At 49.3% G+C, this 27560-nt stretch overlaps 1 protein-coding gene across 2 annotated transcripts in view; it reads right to left on the bottom strand.

Annotated features, from left to right (window-relative positions):
- Window positions 1-2167: 2167 nt before the first annotated feature.
- The window catches only part of mamdc2a (MAM domain containing 2a), a 95996-nt gene continuing 70603 nt past the window's right edge, over window positions 2168-27560 (bottom strand). Inside the window, exons 12-14 of one of the 2 annotated variants that reach the window (XM_067982267.1) lie at window positions 19521-19777; window positions 16852-16936; window positions 2168-2694 (exon numbers count right to left, since the gene is read on the bottom strand). In XM_067982267.1, coding sequence (XP_067838368.1) covers window positions 2621-2694; window positions 16852-16936; window positions 19521-19777 — 416 coding nt within the window. In that variant the 3' untranslated portion in view covers window positions 2168-2620. Of the gene's footprint in view, window positions 2695-16851; window positions 16937-19520; window positions 19778-27560 lie in introns of those variants that run through there. The other variant, XM_067982268.1, reaches the window with a different exon arrangement.

The following is a 27560-nucleotide window of genomic DNA, read 5'->3' as shown; positions in this document are numbered from 1 at the left end:
ATTGATACTAGCTCAATTGCTAAATTTAAATCTGAGATAGATAGCTTTTTGGCAACCAAAGGTATTAAGGGATATGGGCCAAAGGCGGGTATATGGAATTAGATCACAGATCAGCCATGATCTTATCAAATGGCGGAGCAGGCACGAGGGGCTGAATGGCCTACTCCTGTTCCTATGTTCCTATGTTCTGGTCTCCGTATTACAAAAAGGATATAGAGGCACTGGAGAAAGTGCAAAAAAGATTGACAAGGATGATACCAGAACTGAGAGGCTATAACTATCGGGAAAGATTGAACATGCTGGGGCTCTTTTCTCCAGAAAAGAGAAGGCTATGGGGTGACCTGATAGAGATCTTTAAAATTATGAAAGGGTTTGGTAGGGTAGACATAGAGAAGACGTTTCCACTGTGGGGGAGACCAGAACTTGGGGCCATAAATATAAGATAGTCACTAATAAATTCAATCGGGAGTTCAGGAGAAACTCCTTTACCCAGAGTGGTGAGAGTGTGGAACTTGCTAACACAAAGATTGGTTGAGACGACTGGCATGGATGCATTTAAGGGGAATCTAGATAAACACATGAGGGAAAAACATAGAAACATAGTAGGCCATTTGGCCCTTTGAGCCTGCTCCGCCATTCAATATGATCATTGCTGATCATCTATCTCAATACCATATCCCTGCTCTCTACCCATACCCCTTGATGCCTTAAAGGAATAGAAGGATATGCTGATAGGGTTAGATGAAGTAGGGTGGGAGGAGGCTCATGTGGAGCATAAACACTGGCACAGACCTGTTGGGCCGAATGGCCAGTTTGTGTGCTGTAAATTCTATGTAAAACTCTGGCTTACTGACATCAGGGAATTGTTTTACAAATTGGCATTTTCCTCTAAGTGTTTTCACTTCTGAGCTGATGTAACCTGCTGGACTTGCCCCATCTCCGTCACAGCTTAATAACTGTTCTCTCCCTGCCCAGCCTCGAGAGCTCCGGTGGGAAAAAAAACACAGCGTGTTCTGTCCAATTAGCTTTTTTGCCTAGTAACGGCACACCTGGGATTTTCCAGCTTCTGTCATGTATCGATGGTTATTGCTCTAAAATTTCACATATAGTTCCACACATTATTAACATACACACAGAGGCAAGCACAAAAGCTCAGGGCATCCAGCTCTATAGGAGTGTTAGCTCTCAGGAGAGGTAAGAAGAAAGAGATGTGTGTTAGCCTCAGCTGTGTCTGCAGACTTTTCCACCTGTATAGATCTGCAACCCAACATTGTCACAGTCCTGTGCTAATTGTAGCCTCCAGTCACATTTTGCTAATTTGTTCCCAAGACTTCCTTAGGTAGCTTTCACCAGCAGATATATCTGCCCATTTGTGTAGACACCTACAGATTTAACAACCAATTACACATTTTACATTCAAAATAAGTCAAGGAAGAGACAGAGTCACATTGTATGTGCATCCCCGATTTCCATCGCTCCAACATTGGCGGCCGTGCCTTCAGCTGCTTACAACAACAACTTGCATTTATACAGCGCGTTTAACATAGTAAAATGTCCCAAGGCACTTCACAGGAGCAATTTACAAACAAAATTTGACACTGAGCCACATAAGGAGATATTAGGACAGGTGACCAAAAGCTTGGTCAAAGAGGTAGGTTTTAAGGAGCGTCTTAAAGGAGGAAAGAGAGGTGGAGAGGAGGAGATGTTTAGGGAGGGAATTCCAGAGCTTAGGGCCTAGGCAGCTGAAGGCACGGCCGCCAATGGTGGAGCGAAGGAAATTGGGGATGCGCAAGAGGCCAGAATTGGAGGAGCGCAGAGATCTCGGAGGGTTGTAGGGCTGGAGGAGGTCACAGAGATAGGGAGGGGGTGAGGCCATGGAGGGATTTGAAAACAAGGGTGAGAATTTTAAAATTGAGGCATTGCCGGACCAGGAGCCAATATAGGTCAGCGAGCACAGGGGGCGATGGGAGAACGGGACTTGGTGCGAGTCAGGGATTTGTGAGAAGAAAGAGATGCGTGTTAACCTCAGCTGTGTGAAGCGCCTTGGGATGTTTTACTACGTTAAAGGCGCTGTATAACTGTTGTGACTCATTGCTGTACGTGACTCATTGGATCACTGCTCACTTCCAGATTCATCTCCGAGGACCAGACATTGAGGAATTGCATGTAAGGTTTTCTCACATATTTATTTAAACTGGATAAATATAGAACACAATTTGCATGTGACCTCACAGCGTGTGGTCAGGAAAGAACTGCTAACTGCATTCAGAATGCTCTTTGACAAAAACAAACGTACAACTCAAACAGTGCTAATGATCCCGTCTTCTATCATTTGAAATATTTGAAATATTTACAGATCTTCAGTAATTACGAATACTGGATATTTCCATGTACTAAAGCAAACATTAAACAGCCCTGAGGCCACTAATTCTTCACTAACAAAAGCAACACTTTTATCTGTAATAATATTCAACCAAAAGCCATTCAAATCAATTGAATTCTTCCTTCTGGTGAAAGGTCAAAATAATTTACAACTTCTACAAGATCCAAAATCAAGCTTCTAGTTACTCAAGAGTTCTCTGTGATGTTGCTGCATGGCCCATATCCATGGAATGACAATTCAGATATTATAAAAGTTGTACCAATCCGGTTGATTTGGAGATTCTGGGTCATGTGGCAAAGTTTGTCTTGAATCTGTAAATAAAATGAGAAAAAAAATACACACAAAGCAAAAATGATTATTTTCATTCGCTCTTATATAAAAAAGCATGTTAAATCAAGTCCCTGTATCATCTGCTATACCCAAAGAATAACTATGTGGTTGGAAATGGGCCATAACCAATTTCCATCCCTATTATCTTAAAGGCAGATAGGTCCATTGTCACAGAAGATTCATGAGGTTTTTCGGATTTTGAAAGGAACTGATAGGGTAGATAGAGAGAAACTTTTTCCGCTGGTGGGAGAGTCTAGGACAAGGGGACATAACTTCAAAATCAGAGCTAGGCCACTCAGGAGAGAAGTTAGGAAACACCTTTTCATGGAAAGGGTGGTAGAAGTGTGGAACTCCCACAAAAAGCGGTAAACACTAGCTCAATTAATCATTTTAAATCAGAGATCGATAGATTTTTGCTAGCGAAGAGGCAAGGCAGGTGGATGGAGTTAAGATACAGATCAGCCATGATCTCATTGAATGGCGGAACAGGCTCGAGAGGCTGAATGGCCTCCTCCTGTTCCTATGAGATTGAGATGATTGCATATTGTCAGTGTAACATGCAATAAAAAGTCAGCTAATGAGATCTACTTGCCATAAGCACTCACCTGATAACCCATGAGCAAAGAATATGATTGAGTTATGGTGGGAGGCATCAATGGGATATAGATCCTATTCCATCACTTTCAGGAATTTTGTTTATACCACATATTACGTAGAAATGATAAAACATGGATTTAGATTAGTGATATTCATGTGCAGATTGTAGACTGGTTCCACTGACAACCCTCTGAAATGGCTTTCCTCGTAGTTTTGTCTATTTGCAATTGTGAAATTGGAGATTTCCAAGATGGGACTGCAAAACATTTTTTTTGGAACCAGTGGGGAGTAGGACTGTAGGCCTGGTGAGTGGTGCAGGAGGGTAATAGTGACCGTGGGAGCAGAGCGTTAGAGGTTAAACTAGGTTGGCGGTGAGATGAGATTGAGAGATTTTTGTCAGGTAAGGGTATTAAGGGGTATGGAACCAAGACGGGTAGATGGAGTTAAGATACAGATCAGCCATGATTTAATTGAATGGCGGAACAGGGGGTTGAATGGCCTTCTCCTGTTCTTATGAGGCTGGGGGCATCTACCACTGATGGGATGATTGAGGGCGGGCAAATAGGACCTGCATAGGGGAGGCCTGAGTCTGGTAATATTTTGCGGACAAGGTGGAGGAAAATCAAGGCTATCAGCCATCATCCTATCTGTACCCGACCTCCTTCCCCCATGCCCAATCCCTGTTCCTGTCCCACTCCCAGTGTCTCACCGACAACGACCAGTGCCCCATTTCCCCTCTCCTATAACGGATTTGCAAGTGGCAATATCTATTTATAATCTAAGATTTGCTGGGACAATGTACAATACGTTTAAAAGTTAGTTAAGAGTGTGTTTTCCCCTAGTGGGGGAGTGTGAGCCCATTAAAAGTGAGGTTAATTAAATGTAAAGCATTGGTAAACAGAAAAAATAAGGTCAAATTCAACGCACTGTGCAAAGTCATTACAATCATTTGCATAGCGTCAGATCAATCAATTGTTGTATGTGATTATAAAGAATTAACCGCATGGGATTCCACTGAAAATTAAATTAATTAAGATAGTTAAGCAGTGAAATAGCATGTGAAAATAGTGCCTGAAAAGTGCACATCAAACCAGCAGTGGTGACAGTGAGTTCTCACCTCACTGATGGTAAAAATGTTTCATCGTAGAGGTGTTCACTGCTTCAGAGACACTCCCTGTCAGAGGTGTTACTGGTTAGCTACTTTCTACAGTGCATACAATTACTGACCATACAAATTTCGATGGCACACTTAAACGTTTGATGCATTCGCAAAGGTACTGAAAATTTGGCAAGTTTCACCAGTTAATAGTGCGTCTGTATTACAAAACTGCTTTGAGAGTTCGAAAACACATTAAGCTTGCTGGTGTTCTGAATTGGCCCTGTTCTCCTGGCCAGCCTCCCACTTTCCGCCCTCTGAGCTTAACCAGAACTCTGCTGCCTGTATCCTAACTCACACTAAGTCCCATTCACCCATCACCCCCGTGCTCATTGACATACATTGGCTCCCGGTCCAGCAAAGCCTCGATTTTAAAATTCTCATCCTTGTTTTCAACTCCTTTCATGGCCTCGCCCCCTCCCTATCTCTGTAACCTCCTCCAACCCCACAACCCTCTGCGATCTCTGCGCTCCTCCAATTCTGGCCTCTTGTCCATCCCCGATTTTCATCGCTCCACCTTTGACGGCCGTGCCTTCAGCTGCCTAGGCCCTAAGCTCTGGAATTCCCTCCCTAAACTTCTCCGCCTCTCTACCTCTCTCTCCTTTAAGACGCTCCTTAAAACCCACCTCTGTGACCAAGCTTTTGGTCACCTGTCGTAATATCTTCTTATGTGGCTCGGTGTCAAATTTTGTGTGATAATCGCTGCTGTGAAGCGCCTTGGGACGTTTTGCGACGTTAAACACGCTGTATAAATGCAAGTTGTTGTTGTTTACGCTGTGGGGTGGGATTCAGATCACCGGCAGCAAGACTGAAGCAACTGCATTTGTGCGAGATTACGCACAACTGGTTGTGCAAGATTAGATGTGCACAATTGTACAAAAGCCACAACTTCAATGCAACAGCACACACGTGATCCTGTGCACGTGCAATTACTTCCAGGACTCATTCTCAACTTTATGGCTTTGCCCACGCACCTTTGCCAGTGCAGGAATGCCCTTGCTGGCCTGTATGGCAGGGTGAACAAAATACCCACCTCCAGGCCGAGCAGCAGTGCGGTGAAGTTTTTAGGGTGAGTCTTCACGACCCTGATGCTCCCTGGAGGAGGTTGGGGTGGGGGTTGCGGGGTGGGGGGTAAATACTCTCTAGTCTGAAGGCACTGGATGGAAAGTCAAACTTGCTTGAAGATATTCTTGCTGCAAGACAGACAATTAGAGACCCAGAGCACAAGAATCAAGGACAACTGAGTAAGACAAGTGGCAACACGGGAAAAAAAATGCTGCAAGTTACAGGGGAAATTCCTGCTGACTGATGTGGGGAATGTCCTATCCATAGAAATGACCAATTGGAATGTTTCTTTTTGTAGATGCAGACGGCAAGATCCAATTGGTACAACTTTAGCAGCCTCTGCTGGTGGAATTAGGAAACTGCGGGCCGAAGATGGTTCGGTTGTTTTGATTTTTGGTGCAAAACAATGGCCTGGAATTTCCTGGGTCGCACTCAGCTTAGAAAGCGCAGAAGGTGCAAAAAAGATTTAGAAGGATGAATCATGGAATCATAGAAATTTACGGCACAGAAGGAGGCCATTCGGCCCTAGACTGTGCTGGCTGATAAAGAGCTATCCAGCCTAATCCTACTTTCCAGCACTTGGTCCGTAGCCCTGCAGGATACGGCACCTCAAGTGCACATCCAAGTACTTTTTAAATGAGTTGAGGGTTTCTGCCTCTACCACCCTTTCAGGCAGTGAGTTCCAGACCCCCACAACCCTCTGGGTAAAAAAATTTCTCCTCAACTCCCCTCTAATCTTTCTACCAATTACTTTAATTCTATGCCCCCTGGTCACTGACCCCTCTGCTAAGGGAAATAGGTCCTCCCTATCCACTCTATCTAGGCCCCTCATAATTTTATACACCTCAATTAAATCTCCCCTCAGCCTTCTCTGTTCCAAAGACAACAACCCCAGCCTATCTAATCTTTCCTCATAGCTAAAATTCTCCAGTCCTGGCAACATACTCATAAATTTCCTCTGTACCCTCTCGAGTGCAATCACATCTTTCCTGTAATGTGGTGACCAGAACTGTACACAGTACTCTAGCTGTGACCTAACCAGTGTTTTATACAGTTCTAGCATAACCTCCCTGTTCTTATATTCTATGCCTTGGCTAATAAAGGAAAGTATTCCATATGCCTTCTTAACCATCTTATCTACCTGTCCTGCTACCTTCAGGGATCTGTGGACATGCATTCCAACGTTCCTTTGTTCCTCTACACCTCTCAGTATCCACCCATTTATTGTATACTCCCTTTCCCTGTTTGCCCTCCCCAAATGCATAACTTCACACTTCTCCGGACTGATTTCCATTCGCCACTTTTCTGCCCACCCAACCAGTCCATTGATATCTTCCTGCAGTCTACAGCTTGCTTCCTCACTATCAACCATATGACCAATTTTTGTATCATCTGCAAACTTCTTAACCATGCCCCCTACATTTTAGTATATGCCACAAAAAGCAAGGGACCTAGTACTGAGCCCTGCGGAATCCCATTGGAAACAGTCTTCCAGTCACAAAAACACCAGTCGACCATTACCCTTTGCTTCCTGCCATAGCGCCAATTTTGGATCCAATTTGCCACTTTCCCTTGGATCCCATGGGCTTTTACTTTCCTGACCATTCTGCCTTGTCAAAAGCCTTGCTAAAATCCATGTAGACTACATCAAACGTGCTACCCTCATCGAACCTCCTCAAAAAATTCAATCAAGTTAGTCAGACACGACCTTCCCTTAACAAATCCATGCTGACTGTCCTTGATTAATCCATGCTTTTCTAAATAACGATTAATACTGTCTCTCAGAATTGTTTCCAATAATTTGCCCACTACTAAGGTTAGGCTGACTGGCCTGTAATGGATAGACTCAGTCTATCCCTTTCTCCCTTTTTAAGCAACATTACAACATTAACAATTCTCCAGTCTACCGGCACCACGCCTGTAGCCAGAGCGAATTGGAAAATGATGGTCAGAGCCTCCGCTATTTCCTCCCTTGCTTCTTTTAACAGCCTGGGATACATTTCATCCGAGCCTGGCGATTTATCTACTTTCAAAGATGCTAATCCCCTTTATACTGCTCTCACTATGTTTATCCCATCCAATATTTCACACTCCTCCTCCTTAACTACAATTTCTGCATCGTTCCCCTCTTTTGTGAAGACAGAACCAAAGCATTCATTAAGAACCATACCCACATCTTCCACCTCTACACACAGGTTACCTTTCTGATCTCTAATAGGCCCCACTCTTTCCTTATTTATCCTCTTCCTCTTTATGTATTTATAAAACATCTTTGGGTTTTCCTTGATTTTACTTGCCAATATTTTTTCATGCCCTCTCGTTGCTTTCCTAATTTCCTTTTTAGTTTCACCCCTGCACTTTCTATATTCCTCTAGGCTTTCTGTAGTATTGAGCTCTCGGCATCTGACATAAACTTCCCTTTTTTGCCTTGTCTTACCCTGTATGCTCCATAACATCCAAGGGGGTCTAAATTTGGCAGTCCCACCCTTTATCTTTGTGAGAACATGTTTACTCTGACTCCCTTGAATCTCCCCTTTGAATGCCTCCCACTGCTCTGACACTGATTTACCTTCAAGTAGCTGTTTCCAGTCCACTTTTGCCAAATCACACCTCAGCTTAATAAAATTGGCCTTTCCCCAATTGAAAACTTTTACTCCTGTTCTATCTTTGTCCTTTTCCATAACTATGCTAAATCTAAATGTATTATGATCACTATCACCAAAATGCTCTCCCACTGATACTCCTTCCACCTGCCCAGCTTCATTCCCTAAAACTAAGTCCAGAACTGCCCTCCCCCCCATCTTGTTGGGCTTGCTACGTACTGGCTAAAAAAGTTCTCCTGAATGCATTTGAAGAATTCTGCGCCCTCTATACCTTTTGCACTGATTGTATCTGTGGTAATATTCGGGTAGTTGAAATCCCCTACTATTACTGCCCTATTGCTTTTGCACTTTTCAGAAATTTGCCTACATATTTGCTCTTCTATCTCCCTCTGATTTTTTGGGGGTCTATAGTACACTCCCAGCGGTGTGACTGCCCCTTTTTTGTTCTTTAGCTCAACCCATATGGCCTCATTTGATGATTCTTCTAACATATCATCCCTCCCCACAGCCGTAATTGTTTCTTTAACCAATATTGCCATCCCCCCCTCCTTTTTTATCACCCTCTCTATCTCGTCTGAAAACCCTGTAACCAGGAATGTTGAGCTGCCATTCCTGCCCCTCTTTAAGCCTTGTTTCAGTAATAGCTAAGATATCGTACAACCTCGTGTCTATCTGTGCCCTCAGCTCATCTGCCTTATTCACTGTACTCCTTGCATTGAGGTATATACTGTTAAGCACTGCCAAAATCCTTTGTTGTCTAGTTTCTAATCTTTGTTTCCTCTGCCTTCCAAACGTGCTCACTAATCTTCTGCCTTCCATTTCCAGCTCTGTTTCTCTCCCTTTTGGATCTACGCTCAGGTTCCCATCCCCTTGCCAAGCTAATTTAAACCCTCCCCAACAGCACGAGCAGACCTCCCCACGAGGATATTGGTCCCGGCCCTGTTGTGGTGCAATCCGTTCGGCTTGTACAGGTCCCACCTCCCCCAGAACCGGTCCCAATGCCCCAGGAATCTAAAGGCCTCCCTCCTGCACCATCTCTCCAGCCACACATTTATCTGCTCTATCCTCCTATTTCTATGCTCACTAGCGCGTGGCACTGGGAGTAATCCAGAGATTACTACCTTTGAGGTCCTGCTCATTAATCTCTTTCCTAACTCCTTAAAATCTGCCGGCAAAAGCTCATCCCTCTTTCTACCTATGTCATTGGTACCGATGTGAACCATGACCTCTGACTGTTCACCCTCCCCCCTCAGAATGTTCTGCAGCCACTTAGTGACATCCTTGACCCTGGCACCAGGGAGGCAACATACCATCCTGGAATCACTGGTGAGTGATTTTCTTTTCTGGTCCCTATCAGGGACAAGTCTTAAGTTTATTTCTGGTAAGTTTAGTTAGTAATCCAATAAACAGAAGCATGGCAGGGCACCTCAGTCCCACATCCTGTGCCATGTGGGAAGTCCAGGACGCTTCTCAACGGCCACATGTGCAGTCTGAGGCTGCAGAAACGCCTGTCTGTTCCCCCAACTATTGAATCCCCGATCACTAACACTCTCCTGATCTTCCTCCTCTCCCCCTAAGCCACCTGTAGTGCTGTGGACTTGGCTCGGGCTGCACTCCCCAGAGGAAGCATCGCACTCACCAGTATTCAGAGCTGAATACCGGTTAGAGAGCAAGATGCATTCAGGGGACTCCTGCACTCCCTGCCTGGTCCTCCTTGTCTGTCTGGCGGTCACCCAGTCCCTCTCTGCCTTCACCCTCTTAAGCTGTGGGGTGACCACCTCCCGTAATGTGCCATCCACGTAGCTGTCAGCCTCGAGGATGCACTGCAGTGACGCCAGCCACTGCTCAAGCTCCGAAACCTCCAACTGACCACACTTTCTGCACATGTGGCCGTTCAGGACATGAGAAGTGTCCTGGACTTCCCACATGGCACAGGATGTGGGACTGAGGTGCCCTGCCATGCTTCTGTTTATTGGATTACTAACTAAACTTACCAGAAATAAACTTAAGACTTGCCCCTGATCGGGACAAAAACAGAAAATCACTCACCAATCAGCTTCTTCCCTTATGCTGACATCACACCTGATGCCTGAACTGAGAGGTTATAACCATCAGGAAAGATTAAACAGGCTGGGGCTCTTTTCTCTAGAAAAGAGAAGGCTGAGGGGCGACCTGATAGAGGGGTCTTTAAAATTATGAAAGGGTTTAATAAGGTAGATGGAGAGAAGATGTCTCCACTTGTGGGGGAGACCAAAACTAGGGGTCATAAATATAAGATAGTCACTAATAAATCCAATAGGGAATTCAGGAGAGACTTCTTTACCCAGAGAGTGGTGAGAATGTGGAACTCGCTAACACAAGGAGTCGTTGAGGCAAATAGTATAGATGCATTTAAGGGGAAGCTCAATAAACACATGAGGGAGAAAGGAATAGAAGGATATGCTGATTGGGTGAGATGAAGTAGGAGTGGGCTCATGTGGAGCATAAACACCGGCACAGACCTGTTGGGCCGAATGGCCTGTTTCTGTGCTGTACACCCTATGCAATATGTAAAAGTTGCCGAAATTTCCACCAGTTTCTACGCTGACCTTGCCAACGGGAACTTACGCCCAAATTTCCTGAGAATTGCATTAGTAAATGCTGGAACAGAAAAAAATGGAGTAAAACAAACGGAAATCAGTGTAATCAACTGGGGCCTGAGGAAAGCGATGAACATACAACATCTTCCTTCATTAAGTCCCTCTTTATCTTATTGATGTCATAAAAATTAAAATTTGAAGCCATCAGGTTGGCAGGCTGTAACTAGTGGGGTACCACAAGGATCGGTGCTTGGGTCTCAGCTATTTACAATCTATATTAATGACTTAGATGAAGGTGACTGAGTGTAATGTATCCAAATTTGCTGATGATACAAAGCTAGGTGGGAAAGTAAGCTGTGAGGAGGACAAAAAGAGTCTGCAAAGGGATATAAACAGGTTAGGTGAGTGGGCAAGAAGGTGGCAGATGGAGTATAATGTGGGGAAATGTGAGAAACTATTAAATGTTGGTGTTCAGAGAGACTTGGGTGTCCTGGTACAAGAAACACAGAAAGTTAACATGCAGGTACAGCAAGCAATTAGGAAAGCAAATGGCATGTTGGCCTTTATTACAAGGGGGTTGGAGTACAAGAGTAAGGAAGTCTTACTACAATTGTACAGGGCTTTGGTGAGACCACACCTGGAGTTCTGTGTACAGTTTTGGTCTCCTTATCTAAGGAAGGATATACTTGCCTTAGAGGTGGTGCAACGAAGATTCATTAGACTAATTCCTGGGATGAGAGGGTTGTCCTATGAGGAGAGATTGAGTAGAATGGGCCTATACTGTCTGGAGTTTAGAAGAATGAGAGTTGATCTCATTGTAACATATAAGGTTCTGAGAGGGCTTGACAGGGTAGATACTGAGAGATTGTTTCCCATGGCTGGAGAGTCTAGAACCAGGGGGCATACTCTCAGGATAAGGGGTCAGCCATTTAAGACTGAGATGAGGAGGAATTTCTTCACTCAGAGGGTTGTGAATCTTTGGAATTCTCTACCCCAAAGGGCTGTGGATGCTGAGTCATTGAATATATTCAGGACTGAGATAGATAGATTTTTGGACTCTAAGGGAATCAAGGGATATGGGGATCGGGCGGGAAAGTGGAGTTAAGATCAAAGATCAGCCATGATCTTAGTGAATGGCAGAGCAGGCTCGAGGGGCCGAATGGCCTACTCCTGCTCCTATTTGTTATCAGACCATTGTTCATGTATGTTTAAGAAAATGCAATTGTGGAACCTTTTCTCTTTTTAATGCAACAGATTCTGATGCCATTAAAAAAAAGCATTCGAAGATGTAGAATGTGCAGTGCAGGTCAACTTTAACTTTTTGCCCACGCATCTTTGCCAGTGCAAGAATGCCATTGCTGGCCTGTATGGTCAGGTGAACAAAATACCAAACTACCAGGCCCAGCAGCAGTGAGCTGAAGTTTTTAGGGTGAGTCTTCATGTTGCTGGAGGCACTAGAACTATCTCACTTATATTACGCTGCTGTCGTTACATGGCAGCACCAATTAAATTGGATGCTTCTCCTTCTCTCCTGTTCCCCCTCCCCCCCCCCCCCCCCAGTTTGATGGGAAAATTCTGCCTTCCAAGTTGCCTGATCTTGTTTCTCTGCTTGCTAGCTAAAACTGCTTTCTCGTACCTGCATCTGTAACAGAGGGCCCCAACCAGAACAACAACAACAACTTGACCACAACAGATATTTACACACTGAATAACGGAAGGATAAAGGTTATGTTCAGTGGGACCTCTACAATCTGCACTTGTGTTATCAGTCATTTTGATTATCTGTCAGATATTTTGCAGGACAAAACCTTGCGTGAGGCAGCACTTTACATCTGCTTTTCTTGGTGAATAAAACTATATAGCATTGATGGATTATTTAACTCTGTTAGGCATTGTACAGCTCAACTGAGCATCCACATAGATGGGTTTCTGGCATGCAATAATCGTGTAACAATTGATTATTTATATTGTACTTGTCTCCACCATGCATATAAGTCAAAACTTTGGATACTCTTGATTGTCGGTAGTTTTCCATTATTACTGGGTTTTGGGCCGGGAGCTCTCAATTATGCTGGATAAGGCAGGTCCAACTGTGAATCTTTTTTTAAAAAATCTTTAAAGGGTTATTCTACTGCACTCTGCATCCTTCACGTATCACTGGAGCTTAGCCAGGCCTGGATTACATTCTGGAAACATGCATAATGCAGGTTTCAGCTGTGGCTCAGTGGGTAGCACTCTCTAAGTCAGAAGGTCATGGGTTCAAGTCTCACTCCAGACACTTGAATGTAAAATCTAGGCAGACTCCCCAGTACACTACTGAGGGAAGTACCATCTATTGGATGTGATGTTAAACCGAGGCCCGATTTGCCCTCTTAGGTGGATGTAAAAGATCCCATGGCACTACTTCAACAAAGAGCAGGTGTCCTGGCCAATATTTATCCCTCAACTAACATCACTAAGAAAGAGATTATCTAGCCATTATCACATTGCTGTTTGTGGGAGCAATTTGGCTGCTGTGTTTCCAATATTACTACAGTACTTCATTGGCTGTAAAGTGCTTTGGGACATCCTGAGGTTGTGAAAGGTGCTAGAGAAATGCAAGTCTTGTTATGTGCTGATGTAATGCTGACCTATGTGTGATACCCCAAGTGATGTGTATATAAAAGTGTTAGATGGAGTGACAGGTTGTTTTCTCCTCTCCACAGGAAATCCTATTGTGACACTGAGTCTGTTCAATCCTTTTCTCTTCTTATCAACAAATGTGCATATATTGCTATATTTTTCCAATTTTTTTTAGCCACTTACTTGGTAACTTACTTGGTAAAAACAGTGATTAAATAGTAGTATAAGTAAATTCAAATAAACGATCATTTGTTTTTGAAAAACTGCTTGAAGTTTTAAACATTCTCTTGAATGTAGCCATACATAAACCACCTAGATTGGCACCATAAATGACAAATGTCTCTCTTCAAAATAGGACACCTCGACATGTCAAATCTAGCTCAGATTTTCCAGCCCATACCTACCAGAATGACCTACATGGTTATGTCTAAAATCTTCCAGGACAAAATACAATGCAAGAAAAACATAAAGGGAAATAAATTAGAGAATTGTGTCCAATTCTGGGCACCACATTTTAGGAAGGATGTCAAGGCCTTGGAGAGGATGCAGTGGAGCTTTACTAGAATGGTACCAGGGATGAGGGACTTCAGTTGTGCAGAGAAGCTGGGATTGTTCTCCTCAGAGCAGAGAAGGTGAAGAGGAGATTTGATAGAGGTGTTCAAAATCATGAAGGGTTAGGTAGAGTAAATAAGGAGAAACTATATCCAGTGGCAGAAGGTTCAGTAACCAGAGGACACAGATTTAAGGTAATTGGCAAAAGAACCAGAGGGGAGATGAGGAGAAATATTTTTACGCATTGAGTTATGATCTGGAATGCACTGCCTGAAAGGGCAGATTCAATAGTAACTTTCAAAAAGGAATTGGATAACTACCTGAAAAGGAAAAATTTGCAGGGCTATGGGGAAAGAGCAGGGAGAGTGGAACTAATTGGATAGCCCTTTCAAAGTGCCGGCACAGACACGATGGGCCGAATGGCCTCCTTTGTGCTGTCAGATTCCACGGTTCACAGAGCAAGACTCTACGCTGGGAATTTCCTTGTGGGTTTCTCCCGATCAGCAGACGTAACATCGGCGTAAACCCCCGAATAGACGCACAAATTGGACTTCTGCCAAAGTTACAGTGGCCAATCCGGAAAACCCTCTGAGGAAATTCCCGATGATAAGAATTTTCTTTCACTCATAAAAGTAATAACTGAGCCAACTGTGCGGTCACAATTTTATTCCTGTAAAGGATATCACTGCCAAATAACCAGCAAATTCGCAGCATGTGGAACAAAAGCTCAAGTCGTACATGAGTCAAGGATTCCACAACATCATCCCATATTGGTCATCATCTGCACATTGACTGGTATAAAGATATATTGTTTTTAAATTAATTCCTGATGCATTTAGTTTTTTCCCCCCACATGGAATCACTTCCTATACACCCTACATGAATCTAGGCACCGCTAGTTCTCCCACTGGGACACCTGTTCTGGGAGTTTGGGATGCATTGTGATGGGGCTGAGGACAGTTCAGTAAGCTCTGGAGATAGGAAGGAATTTTAGGGGTCTGCATGCATTGAGATGCATCCCAGATCCTGGTCCCAGAGAACACATCTATTCCAGTTACTGCAATACACAAGAAACTTTTATTTTGTACTGCCCCCAGCTGCAGGCTTTAGGGAACCTGATAAGTTTACTTTGGTTCTGACGAAAGATCATCGACCTGAAAGGTTAACTCTGTTTCTTTCTCCACAGATGCTGCCTCACTTGCTGAGTATTTCCAGCATTTTCTGTTTTTATTTAAGTTTACTATGGTGTTGCCACCAGCTCTGTCGGACCTGTGTGTCAGAAGCCAATGATGCTAAGAAAGACTTGCATTTATATAGCGACTTTCACCACAAGTGCCAGGCAATGACCATCTCCAACAAGAGAGAATCTAACCACCTCCCCTTGACATTCAACGGCATTTCCATTGCCAAATCCCCCACAATCGACATCCTGGGGGTCACCATTGACCAGAAACTTAACTGGACCAGCCACATAAATACTGTGGCTACAAGAGCAGGTCAAAGGCTGGGTATTCTGCGGCGAGTGACTCACCTCCTGACTCCCAAAAGCCTTTCCACCATCTACAAGGCACAAGTCAGGAGTGTGATGGAATACTCTCCACTTGCCTGGATGAGTGCAGCTCCAACAACACTCAAGAAGCTTGACACCATCCAGGACAAAACAGCCCACTTGATTGGCACTCCATCCACCACCCTAAACATTCACTCCCTTCACCACCGGCACACTGTGGCTGCAGTGTGTACCATCCACAGGATGCACTGCAGCAACTCGCCAAGGCTTCTTCGACAGTACTTCCCAAACCCGCGACCTCTACCACCTAGAAGGACAAGGGCAGCAGGCACACCTGCACGTTCCCCTCCAAGTCACACACCATCCCGACTTGGAAATATATCACCGTTCCTTCATCGTCGCTGGGTCAAAATCCTGGAACTCCCTTCCTAAAAGCACTGTGGGAGAACCTTCACCACATGGACTGCAGCGGTTCAAGAAGGTAGCTCACCACCACCTTCTCAAGGGCAATTAGGGATGGGCAATAAATGCTGGCCTCGCCAGCGACACCCACATCCCATGAACGAATAAAAAAAGACCTCAGGATGTCCCAAAGTGCTTTACAGTCAATTAAGTACTTTTGAAGTGTAGTCACTGTTGTACTGAAGGAAATGCAGCAGCTAATTTGCGCACAGCAAGATCCCACAAACAGCAACATGATAATGATCAGATAATCTTTTCTGGTGATGTTGGTTGAGGGATAAACATTGTCTCAGGACACTGGGGAGAACTCCCCTGCTCTTCTTTGAAATAATGACATGGGATCTTTTACATCCAACTGAGAGGGCAGATGGGTTTAATGTCTCATCCAAAAAGGCGGCACCTCTGACAGTGCAGCACTCCCTCACTACTGGCACTGGGAGTGTCAGCCTAGATTTTGTGCTCAAGTCTCTGAAGTGGGACTTGAACCCATGACCTTCTGGCATCAAAGGTGAGAGTGCATCGCAGATGTGCAAGAGGCCAGAATTGGAGGAGTGCAGAGTTCTCGGAGGGTTGTAGGGGTGGAGGTGGTTACAGAGATAGACAGGTAAATAATAAACACAACTGTCTTCACCAAAGGTCACAGTGTAATAAAAAATTGACGTGCATCATTAATGCAACCTCAGCACCTCTTCCATCACACAGCTTCATTCAGTCACCTGTGCATGAGTCAGGGGATTCGAAGGTGTGCTTTTCAGCGGGACTGAGAGAGAGGTGACATGCTCCCTGTGTCAAACAGGAAAAGTGGCTATCAAGCACCACGTCAGATACTGCGGTGTGCTGATGCCTTTGAGTTTTATCGTTTATTCTTCGTTGTGAAACTCATCTCACCCGCAGCAATTATTGGGGTTTATCCCTAAGATCAGAAAACCTAGCTTAACAGTTCTGAAATAAAATCCGTAATACAGTTGCGCGTGTTCGGTTCAACGATGTACCTTTACATGGTCCGTTTTCAAATAAAACATCATCTATTGCAATGTCGCTGTTTATTGATAGGCCACGGATTGCTTCAAAGACAATCTGAAAAGAAAAATATTTATTCGTAAATACAGCAGCGAGTTGTTATGATCTGGAATGCGCTGCCTGAAAGGGCGGTGGAAGCAGATTCAATCTTTCAAAAGGAAATTGAATAAATACTTGAAAGGGGAAAAATTTGTAGGGCTGTGGGGAAAGAGCAGGGAGAGTGGGACTAATTGGATAGCTCTTTCAAAGAGCTGGCACTGGCACGATGGGCCAAATGGCCTCCTTCTATGCTGTATGATTCTATGGTAAATCTATGAAAATAAGCCACCCAGCTTCTGCCTAAAAATACACACTTGTAAAAAATTTCTACATTTTTCCAGATATATTAAACAGCGGTCGGGAATTTCCTTGAAGTTGCTCCAGCTCACCCCGTGCTCCCCCGCCCCCCCGGGTGTGACTTTGCTGGAAGTGCGCCAGAAACTCCCATTTGCGCACATAGAATGATACAGCACAGAAAGAGGCCATTCGGACAATCGTGCCTTGAAAGAGTTATCCAATTAGTCCCACTTCCCTTCCCCCCCCCCCCGCCCCCCCCCCCCCAAACCCCGCTCTTTCCCCACAGCCCTGCAAATTTCTCCACAAACCTTGGTTAAACGTAAACAATGTTTCCTCCGCACTTCCATTGAGGAGATGCCCACAGACTGGAAGGAGCTGCGGGGAATTTCCTGGCCGATGACTCGATCATTTATTGTTGTTTGGGTGACTCTTTCAATGGGAACTGAATAAGTCAAATTCTATTTGTGTCACGAGGGATTTTGGAATTTTTCTTGGTGGTTTTGCAGATTGCATTCTGCAATTCCAAGTATCTTTCCTTGAAAACTGCAAATCGGGGGTGTTGGCCATTTATATCAGCGCTAGAAAGTACACTAGCTCAAGTGAGCTCTTGACATTTAACCAGCAGACTTCATGTTTGTGTGCCAAAGTGTTAAAGTGTTTGCTTGAGTTTTGCTCATCGTCAGTCCAGCTACTAAATGGAAAGGTGAATTTTAGGTGGTTTGTAAGGGGAGATTGTAGGACATAATTACAGTCTTTCCAATAAAACACTCTCTAATGGAGAGATATGACCCAGGCCTGCACCCATCATTCTCCCCACAGTCGCTTCCTGATCATAGCTGTGCTGTCTTGTTGGAGGCCCCAACCAATGGAGCCATAAGTCTGCACAGAGGGCATGGAACAAGCATCAGTCAATTCATGTGAAAATCTGGAACTCTTTCCCCCAAAGCGCTGTTGAGGCTGGGGGTCAATTGAAAATGTCAAAACTAAGATTGATAGATTTTTGTTAGGTAAAGGTATTAAGGGTTATGGAACCTAGGCAGGTCGACGGAGTTAAGATACAGATCGGCCATGATCTAACTGAATGGCGGAACAGGCTCGATGGGCTGAAGAATGGCCTCCTCCTGTTCCTATGTTCCTTCCTAATGCATGCCACTCTAGTGGACTTAATGGCCAGCTCAAGAGAAATGCTTGTCCACACTCTTGGCAGGAGAATTGGACATGGTATGGGGGAGTTTACAAAGGAAAGATGCAAACTTTAAATAAAGACGTACCCAAGGGCAATCTTTCTTTTTCTCATACTGTCTCAGTTTTCTAAACTATACTCTAGTTATTCTAGCTTTTTGTTGGGGGAGTGAGTATCAGTTAGTGCTTTCACTCCATGAATCAGCTATCCAATTCTAGCCAAACCAATGAGATGAAATTCTCTTCTCCTCTTCTAATCTCTCAAAGGATTTTGAGGGAAACGAGCTGTGCAGGACCTGATTCCAGCTTGTAGCTGTATAGCAGAACACTGCCAATAATTCTGCCTCAACTAGGAAATAGCAATAATAAAAACCATTTGTTTCAGCTTAATCAAAACAAAATCCAGCAGCATCAACAGAACATCATTTACTACCAAGATGATTTGTTGTGCAAGATTAAAAAAAAACGCATCAAAACAAATGAAAAGGGATCACTTTGGTCTCCTTTTATCTAAAGTACAGATGACCATGTATACCCTGAGTCAGCACTTCCCGCTCTGATTGTTACCAGTAGTGTGGTTTCTAGCTAAGGAACATTCTGGAATGTAATAGTCTATTCATATATTGGAAAATGTGAAACAGGAGCCTTTGTTTGGTTTTGGCTGCTGTAGAATCAATGATGGGAAGAACAATGCCCGAATTACTAAAAGTGAAATATCATATAGTTGTGATTTTTCTGCTCACTGATGCTGGAAAATGGAACACTTTCCATTTTGGACACTCTAAGAGTTATTAAACACTCCCACGTTAGGCAGGGCATGGTTAAATGCAGAGAGAAGCTCACTGTACTTGGCTCCAACAATGTGCCTTAACCACCAATCTCAGAAGAACATCACCAGTGTGACAGTTTCCCCACTTCCATAACTGGCCATCCTGTGGCCTCTCTAACTGAGATCACCAATTTAACGCTAAATTAGGTCAAGCTTTGTATTGTGGGCACATGACCGGAAGGAACTGGCCAAACTAGTTTCACATTGCAATCCTTCATCGAACTGGGCTGGATTCAAACCCAGGTTCAGAGGTGATGGGCTTGTATGCCCATTGGCATTTTAATGCCAACTAACCTGATGGCTTTGCTCACTCTGGTATTCTATGGAGGCTTTCAGCCAAGATATACTCTGCTCTCCTCTTCTTTTCCAAATGAGAGTTTCTTGAGCATCCTTCTTCTTTAAGTAAACATTTAGCGACCCAGTTCCGATTCCATACATATGGTAGAAGAACATCAGACAATGGTGACCAGTGAATCCTCGCAGATGCCAGGACAGCAAACGTGCATTGTATCCATGCCTCATATGAGAGGCCTCGATGTACATGTAGCGTCCTATATAAAAGATTTTCAATAGGTTAGATTGCAGACTTTCAGCTCTGAAACAAACCCCTTACTCTTGGGAAATACAATCCTTACTGACTGCCCCTCAGTTATTGTATGATGAATTTCATCCTTCCTTCCTTTAAGTCACTATCCAAGGGAATATATCCTATTCATTTAACGCCTGAACCCAGCCAAAATGGGTTTAATTCCAACCAGGATAGAGGCTGTGGAGGGTGGGGGGTAGAAGAAGTGTGGGGGGGGGGGGGTAGGAAAAGTGGGGGGTAGGAAAAGTGGGGGGTAGGAAAAGTGGGGGGTAGGAAAAGTGGGGGGTAGGAAAAGTGGGGGGTAGGAGAAGTGGGGGGTAGGAAAAGTGGGGGGTAGGAGAAGTGGGGGTAGGAGAAGTGGGGGGTAGGAGAAGTGGGGGGCAGGAGAAGTGGGGGGTAGGAAAAGTGGGGGGTAGGAGAAGTGGGGGTAGGAGAAGTGGGGGGTAGGAGAAGTGGGGGGCAGGAGAAGTGGGGGGTAGGAGAAGTGGGGGGTAGGAGAAGTGGGGGGTAGGAGAAGTGGGGGGCAGGAGAAGTGGGGGGTAGGAGAAGTGGGGGGCAGGAGAAGTGGGGGGCAGGAGAAGTGGGGGGCAGGAAAAGTGGGGGCAGGAGAATTGGGGGGGTAGGAGAAGTGGGGGGCAGGAAAAGTGGTGGGGGTAGGAGAAGTGGGGGGTAGGAGAAGTGGGGGGCAGGAGAAGTGGGGGGCAGGAGAAGTGGGGGGCAGGAGAAGTGGGGGGCAGGAGAAGTGGGGGGCAGGAGAAGTGGGGGGTAGGAGAAGTGGGGGGTAGGAGAAGTGGGGGGCAGGAGAAGTGGGGGGTAGGAGAAGTGGGGGGTAGGAGAAGTGGGGGGCAGGAGAAGTGGGGGGCAGGAGAAGTGGGGGGTAGGAGAAGTGGGGGGTAGGAGAAGTGGGGGGCAGGAGAAGTGGGGGGTAGGAGAAGTGGGGGGCAGGAGAAGTGGGGGGTAGGAGAAGTGGGGGCAGGAGAAGTGGGGGGGTTGGAGAAGTGGGGGGCAGGAAAAGTGGGGGGTAGGAGAAGTGGGGGGTAGGAAAAGTGGGGGGCAGGAAAAGTGGGGGGCAGGAAAAGTGTGGGGGTAGGAAAAGTGGGGGGTAGGAAATGTGGGGGGCAGGAAAAGTGGGGGGTAGGAAATGTGGGGGGTAGGAAATGTGGGGGGTAGGAAATGTGGGGGGTAGGAAATGTGGGGGGTAGGAGAAGTGGGGGGCAGGAGAAGTGGGGGGCAGGAAAAGTGGGGGGTAGGAAAAGTGGGGGGTAGGAAATGTGGGGGGCAGGAAAAGTGGGGGGTAGAAATGTGGGGGGTAGGAAATGTGGGGGGTAGGAGAAGTGGGGGGCAGGAGAAGTGGGGGGCAGGAAAAGTGGGGGGTAGGAGAAGTGGGGGGCAGGAAAAGTGGGGGGCAGGAAAAGTGGGGGGTAGGAAATGTGGGGGGTAGGAAATGTGGGGGGCAGGAGAAGTGGGCAGCAGGAAAAGTGGGGGGTAGGAAGTGTGGGGGGTAGGAGAAGTGGGGGGTAGGAGAAGTGGGGGGTAGGAGAAGTGGGGGTCAGGAAAAGTGGGGGGTAGGAGAAGTGGGGGGGGGTAGGAGAAGTGGGGGGTAGGAGAAGTGGGGGGTAGGAGAAGTGGGGGTCAGGAAAAGTGGGCGGCAGGAAAAGTGGGGGGTAGGAAGTGTGGGGGGTAGGAGAAGTGGGGGGTAGGAGAAGTGGGGGGTAGGAGAAGTGGGGGTCAGGAAAAGTGGGGGGTAGGAGAAGTGGGGGGGGGTAGGAGAAGTGGGGGGTAGGAGAAGTGGGGGGTAGGAGAAGTGGGGGTCAGGAAAAGTGGGGGGTAGGAGAAGTGGGGGGGGGTAGGAGAAGTGGGGGGTAGGAGAAGTGGGGGGCAGGAGAAGTGGGGGGTTGGAGAAGTGGGGGGTAGGAAAAGTGGGGGGTAGGAGAAGTGGGGGGTAGGAGAAGTGGGGGGCAGGAAAAGCGGGGGGCAGGAGAAGTGGGGGTCGGAGAAGTGGGGGGTAGGAAATGGGGGGGTTAGGAGAAGTGGGGGCAGGAGAAGTGGGGGGGTAGGAGAAGTGGGGGGTCAGAGAAGTGGGGGGTAGGAAATGTGGGGGGGTAGGAGAAGTGGGGGCAGGAGAAGTGGGGGGGTAGGAGAAGTGGGGGGTAGGAGAAGTGGGGGGCAGGAGAAGTGGGGGGCAGGAGAAGTGGGGGCAGGAGAAGTGGGGGGTAGGAGAAGTGGGGGGAGGAGAAGTGGGGGGTAGGAGTAGTGGGGGGGTAGGAGTAGTGGGGGGGTAGGAGAAGTGGGGGGTAGGAGAAGTGGGGGGCAGGAGAAGTGGGGGGTAGGAGAAATGGGGGGGTAGGAGTAGTGGGGGGGTAGGAGAAGTGGGGGGAGGAGAAGTGGGGGCGTAGGAGAAGTGGGGGGAGGAGAAGTGGGGGCGTAAGAGAAGTGGGGATAGGAGAAGTGGGGGGTAGGAGAAGTGGGGGGAGGAGAAGTGGGGGGTAGGAGAAGTGGGGGGTACGAGAAGTGGGGGGCAGGAGAAGTGGGGGGTAGGAGAAGTGGGGGGCAGGAGAAGTGGGGGGCAGGAGAAGTGGGGGGCAGGAGAAGTGGGGGGTAGGAGAAGTGGGGGGTAGGAGAAGTGGGGGGCAGGAGAAGTGGGGGGTAGGAAAAGTGGGGGGAAAAGTGGGGGGTAGGAGAAGTGGGGGGCAGGAAAAGTGGGGGGTAGGAAAAGTGGGGGGAGGAGAAGTGGGGGTAGGAGAAGTGGGGGCGTAAGAGAAGTGGGGGTAGGAGAAGTGGGGGGTAGGAGAAGTGGGGGCGTAGGAGAAGTGGGGGTAGGAGAAGTGGGGGAGGAGAAGTGGGGGCGTAGGAGAAGTGGGGGGTAGGAGAAGTGGGGGGTAGGAGAAGTGGGGGCGTAGGAGAAGTGGGGGGAGGAGAAGTGGGGGCGTAGGAGAAGTGGGGGGTAGGAATGTGGGGGGTAGGAGAAGTGGGGGGTAGGAAAAGTGGGGGCAGGAAAAGTGGGGGGTAGGAAATGTGGGGGTAGGAAATGTGGGGGTAGGAGAAGTGGGGGGCAGGAGAAGTGGGGGGTAGGAGAAGTGGGGGCAGGAGAAGTGGGGGTCAGGAAAAGTGGGGGGCAGGAAAAGTGGGGGGTAGGAAAAGTGGGGGGCAGGAAATGTGGGGGGTAGGAGAAGTGGGGGGCAGGAAAAGTGGGGGGCAGGAAAAGTGGGGGGTAGGAAATGTGGGGGGTAGGAAATGTGGGGGGTAGGAGAAGTGGGGGGCAGGAGAAGTGGGGGGTAGGAGAAGTGGGGGCAGGAGAAGTGGGGGTCAGGAAAAGTGGGGGGTAGGAGAAGTGGGGGGCAGGAGAAGTGGGGGGCAGGAGAAGTGGGGGGTTGGAGAAGTGGGGGGTAGAAAAGTGGGGGGTAGGTGAAGTGGGGGGGTAGGAGAAGTGGGGGGGTAGGAGAAGTGGGGGGGCAGGAGAAGTGGGGGGGTAGGAGAAGTGGGGGTCGGAGAAGTGGGGGTAGGAAATGTGGGGGGGTAGGAGAAGTGGGGGGTAGGAGAAGTGGGGGGGGGTAGGAGAAGTGGGGGTAGGAGAAGTGGGGGCAGGAGAAGTGGGGGGTTGGAGAAGTGGGGTAGGAAAAGTGGGGGGTAGGAGAAGTGGGGGGTAGGAGAAGTGGGGGTCAGGACAAAGTGGGGGGCAGGAGAAGTGGGGTCGGAGAAGTGGGGGGTAGGAAATGGGGGGGTTAGGAGAAGTGGGGGCAGGAGAAGTGGGGGGGTAGGAGAAGTGGGGGGGTCAGAGAAGTGGGGGGTAGGAAATGTGGGGGGGTAGGAGAAGTGGGGCAGGAGAAGTGGGGGGGTAGGAGAAGTGGGGGGTAGGAGAAGTGGGGGGCAGGAGAAGTGGGGGGCAGGAGAAGTGGGGGGCAGGAGAAGTGGGGGCAGGAGAAGTGGGGGGTAGGAGAAGTGGGGGAGGAGAAGTGGGGGGTAGGAGAAGTGGGGGGGGTAGGAGTAGTGGGGGGGTAGGAGAAGTGGGGGGAGGAGAAGTGGGGGGCAGGAGAAGTGGGGGTAGGAGAAATGGGGGGGGTAGGAGTAGTGGGGGGTAGGAGAAGTGGGGGGAGGAGAAGTGGGGGCGTAGGAGAAGTGGGGGGAGGAGAAGTGGGGGCGTAAGAGAAGTGGGGATAGGAGAAGTGGGGGGTAGGAGAAGTGGGGGGAGGAGAAGTGGGGGGTAGGAGAAGTGGGGGGTACGAGAAGTGGGGGGCAGGAGAAGTGGGGGTAGGAGAAGTGGGGGCAGGAGAAGTGGGGGGCAGGAGAAGTGGGGGCAGGAGAAGTGGGGGGTAGAGAAGTGGGGGGTAGGAGAAGTGGGGGGCAGGAGAAGTGGGGGGTAGGAAAAGTGGGGGGCAGGAAAAGTGGGGGGTAGGAGAAGTGGGGGCAGGAAATAGTGGGGGGTAGAAAAGTGGGGGGAGGAGAAGTGGGTGTAGGAGAAGTGGGGGCGTAAGAGAAGTGGGGTAGGAGAAGTGGGGGGTAGGAGAAGTGGGGGCGTAGGAGAAGTGGGGTAGGAGAAGTGGGGGAGGAGAAGTGGGGGCGTAGGAGAAGTGGGGGTAGGAGAAGTGGGGGGTAGGAGAAGTGGGGGCGTAGGAGAAGTGGGGGGAGGAGAAGTGGGGGCGTAGGAGAAGTGGGGGGTAGGAAATGTGGGGGGTAGGAGAAGTGGGGGGTAGGAGAAGTGGGGGTCAGGAAAAGTGGGGGGCAGGAAAGTGGGGGTAGGAAATGTGGGGGGTAGGAAATGTGGGGGGTAGGAGAAGTGGGGGGCAGGAGAAGTGGGGGTAGGAGAAGTGGGGGGCAGGAGAAGTGGGGGTCAGGAAAAGTGGGGGTAGGAGAAGTGGGGGCAGGAGAAGTGGGGGGCAGGAGAAGTGGGGGGTTGGAGAAGTGGGGGGTAGGAAAAGTGGGGGGTAGGTGAAGTGGGGGGTAGGAGAAGTGGGGGGGTAGGAGAAGTGGGGGGGCAGGAGAAGTGGGGGGGTAGGAGAAGTGGGGGTCGGAGAAGTGGGGGTAGGAAATGTGGGGGGGTAGGAGAAGTGGGGGGTAGGAGAAGTGGGGGGGTCGGAGAAGTGGGGGTCGGAGAAGTGGGGGGTAGGAAATGTGGGGGGGTAGGAGAAGTGGGGGGTAGGAGAAGTGGGGGGTAGGAAAAGTGGGGGGAGGAGAAGTGGGGGGAGGAGAAGTGGGGGTAGGAGAAGTGGGGGAGGAGAAGTGGGGGTAGGAGAAGTGGGGAGGAGAAGTGGGGGTAGGAGAAGTGGGGGGAGGAGAAGTGGGGGGAGGAGAAGTGGGGGGAGGAGAAGTGGGGGGAGGAGAAGTGGGGGGTAGGAGTAGTGGGGGAGGAGAAGTGGGGGGAGGAGAAGTGGGGGGGTAGGAGTAGTGGGGGGGAGGGGGTAGGAGAAGTGGGGGGTAGGAGAAGTGGGGGAGGAGAAGTGGGGGTAGGAGAGTGGGGGTAGGAGAAGTGGGGGGCAGGAGAAGTGGGGGAGAGAAGTGGGGGAGGGAGAAGTGGGGGTAGGAGAAATGGGGGGGTAGGAGAAGTGGGGGGGAGGAGAAGTGGGGGGAGGAGAAGTGGGGGGAGGAGAAGTGGGGTGTAGGAGAAGTTGGGGTAGGAGAAGTGGGGGGCAGGAGAAGTGGGGGTAGGAGAAGTGGGGGGGTAGGAGAAGTTGGGGTAGGAGAAGTGGGGTAGGAGAAGTGGGGGGCAGGAGAAGTGGGGGTAGGAGAAGTGGGGGGGAGGAGAAGTGGGGTAGGAGAAGTGGGGGGAGGAGAAGTGGGGTGTAGGAGAAGTGGGGGTAGGAGAAGTGGGGGGTAGGAGAAGTGGGGGTAGAGAAGGGGGGTAGGAGAAGTGGGGGCAGGAGAAGTGGGGGGTAGGAGAAGTGGGGGGTAGGAGAAGTGGGGGGTAGGAGAAGTGGGGGGTAGGAGAAGTGGGGCGTAGGAGAAGTGGGGGGAGGAGAAGTGGGGTGCGTAGGAGAAGTGGGGGGTAGAGAAGTGGGGGAGGAGAAGTGGGGCGTAGGAGAAGTGGGGGGTAGGAGAAGTGGGGGAGGAGAGTGGGGGGGTAGGAGAAGTGGGGGGTAGGAGAAGTGGGCGTAGGAGAGAATGGGGGAGGAGAAGTGGGGGGCAGGAGAAGTGGGGGGAGGAGAAGTGGGGGGGTAGGAGAAGTGGGGGTAGGAGAAGTGGGGGGCAGGAGAAGTGGGGGGAGGAGAAGTGGGGGGTAGGAGAAGTGGGGGTAGGAGAAGTGGGGCGTAGGAGAAGTGGGGGGAGGAGAAGTGGGGGGGTAGGAGAAGTGGGGGGTAGGAGAAGTGGGGGAGGAGAAGTGGGGGAAGTGGGGGGGTAGGAGAAGTGGGGGGTAGGAGAAGTGGGGGGAGGAGAAGTGGGGGCGTAGGAGAAGTGGGGGGTAGGAGAAGTGGGGGGAGGAGAAGTGGGGGCGTAGGAGAAGTGGGGGGTAGGAGAAGTGGGGGGAGGAGAAGTGGGGCGTAGGAGAAGTGGGGGGTAGGAGAAGTGGGGGGAGGAGAAGTGGGGGGTAGGAGAAGTGGGGGGTAGGAGAAGTGGGGGGCAGGAGAAGTGGGGGGAGGAGAAGTGGGGGGGTAGGAGAAGTGGGGGGTAGGAGAAGTGGGGGGCAGGAGAAGTGGGGGGAGGAGAAGTGGGGGGGTAGGAGAAGTGGGGGGTAGGAGAAGTGGGGCGTAGGAGAAGTGGGGGGAGGAGAAGTGGGGGGGTAGGAGAAGTGGGGGGTAGGAGAAGTGGGGGGAGGAGAAGTGGGGGCGTAGGAGAAGTGGGGGGTAGGAGAAGTGGGGGGAGGAGAAGTGGGGGCGTAGGAGAAGTGGGGGGTAGGAGAAGTGGGCGGAGGAGAAGTGGGGGGTAGGAGAAGTGGGGGGTAGGAGAAGTGGGGGGTAGGAGAAGTGGGGGGTAGGAGAAGTGGGGGGAGGAGAAGTGGGGGGTAGGAGAAGTGGGGGTAGGAGAAGTGGGGGGGTAGGAGTAGTGGGGGGGTAGGAGAAGTGGGGGTAGGAGAAGTGGGGGGTAGGAGAAGTGGGGTTAGGAGAAGTGGGGGCGTAGGAGAAGTGGGGGTAGGAGAAGTGGGGGCGTAGGAGAAGTGGGGGGGTAGGAGAAGTGGGGGGCAGGAGAAGTGGGGGCGTAGGAGAAGTGGGGGGTTGGAGAAGTGGGGGCAGGAGAAGTGGGGGGTAGGAGAAGTGGGGGGTTGGAGAAGTGGGGGCAGGAGAAGTGGGGGGTAGGAGAAGTGGGGGGAGGAGAAGTGGGGGGAGGAGAAGTGGGGGGAGGAGAAGTGGGGGCGTAGGAGAAGTGGGGGGAGGAGAAGTGGGGGGAGGAGAAGTGGGGGGAGGAGAAGTGGGGGCGTAGGAGAAGTGGGGGGGTAGGAGAAGTGGGGGGTAGGAGAAGTGGGGGGAGGAGAAGTGGGGGGAGGAGAAGTGGGGGGAGGAGAAGTGGGGGGAGGAGAAGTGGGGGCGTAGGAGAAGTGGGGGGAGGAGAAGTGGGGGGTAGGAGAAGTGGGGGGAGGAGAAGTGGGGGGAGGAGAAGTGGGGGGAGGAGAAGTGGGGGGTAGGAGAAGTGGGGGGAGGAGAAGTGGGGGGGTAGGAGAAGTGGGGGGTAGGAGAAGTGGGGGGAGGAGAAGTGGGGGGTAGGAGAAGTGGGGGGAGGAGAAGTGGGGGGAGGAGAAGTGGGGGGAGGAGAAGTGGGGGCTTAGGAGAAGTGGGGGGTAGGAGAAGTGGGGGGTAGGAGAAGTGGGGGGGTAGGAGTAG

The sequence above is a fragment of the Heptranchias perlo genome, chromosome 4, assembly GCF_035084215.1.
Source record: "Heptranchias perlo isolate sHepPer1 chromosome 4, sHepPer1.hap1, whole genome shotgun sequence".
Classification (NCBI taxonomy): domain Eukaryota; kingdom Metazoa; phylum Chordata; class Chondrichthyes; order Hexanchiformes; family Hexanchidae; genus Heptranchias; species Heptranchias perlo.
Note: the sequence above shows the minus strand (reverse complement) of the source record. Positions and strands in the feature narration are given on the sequence as shown.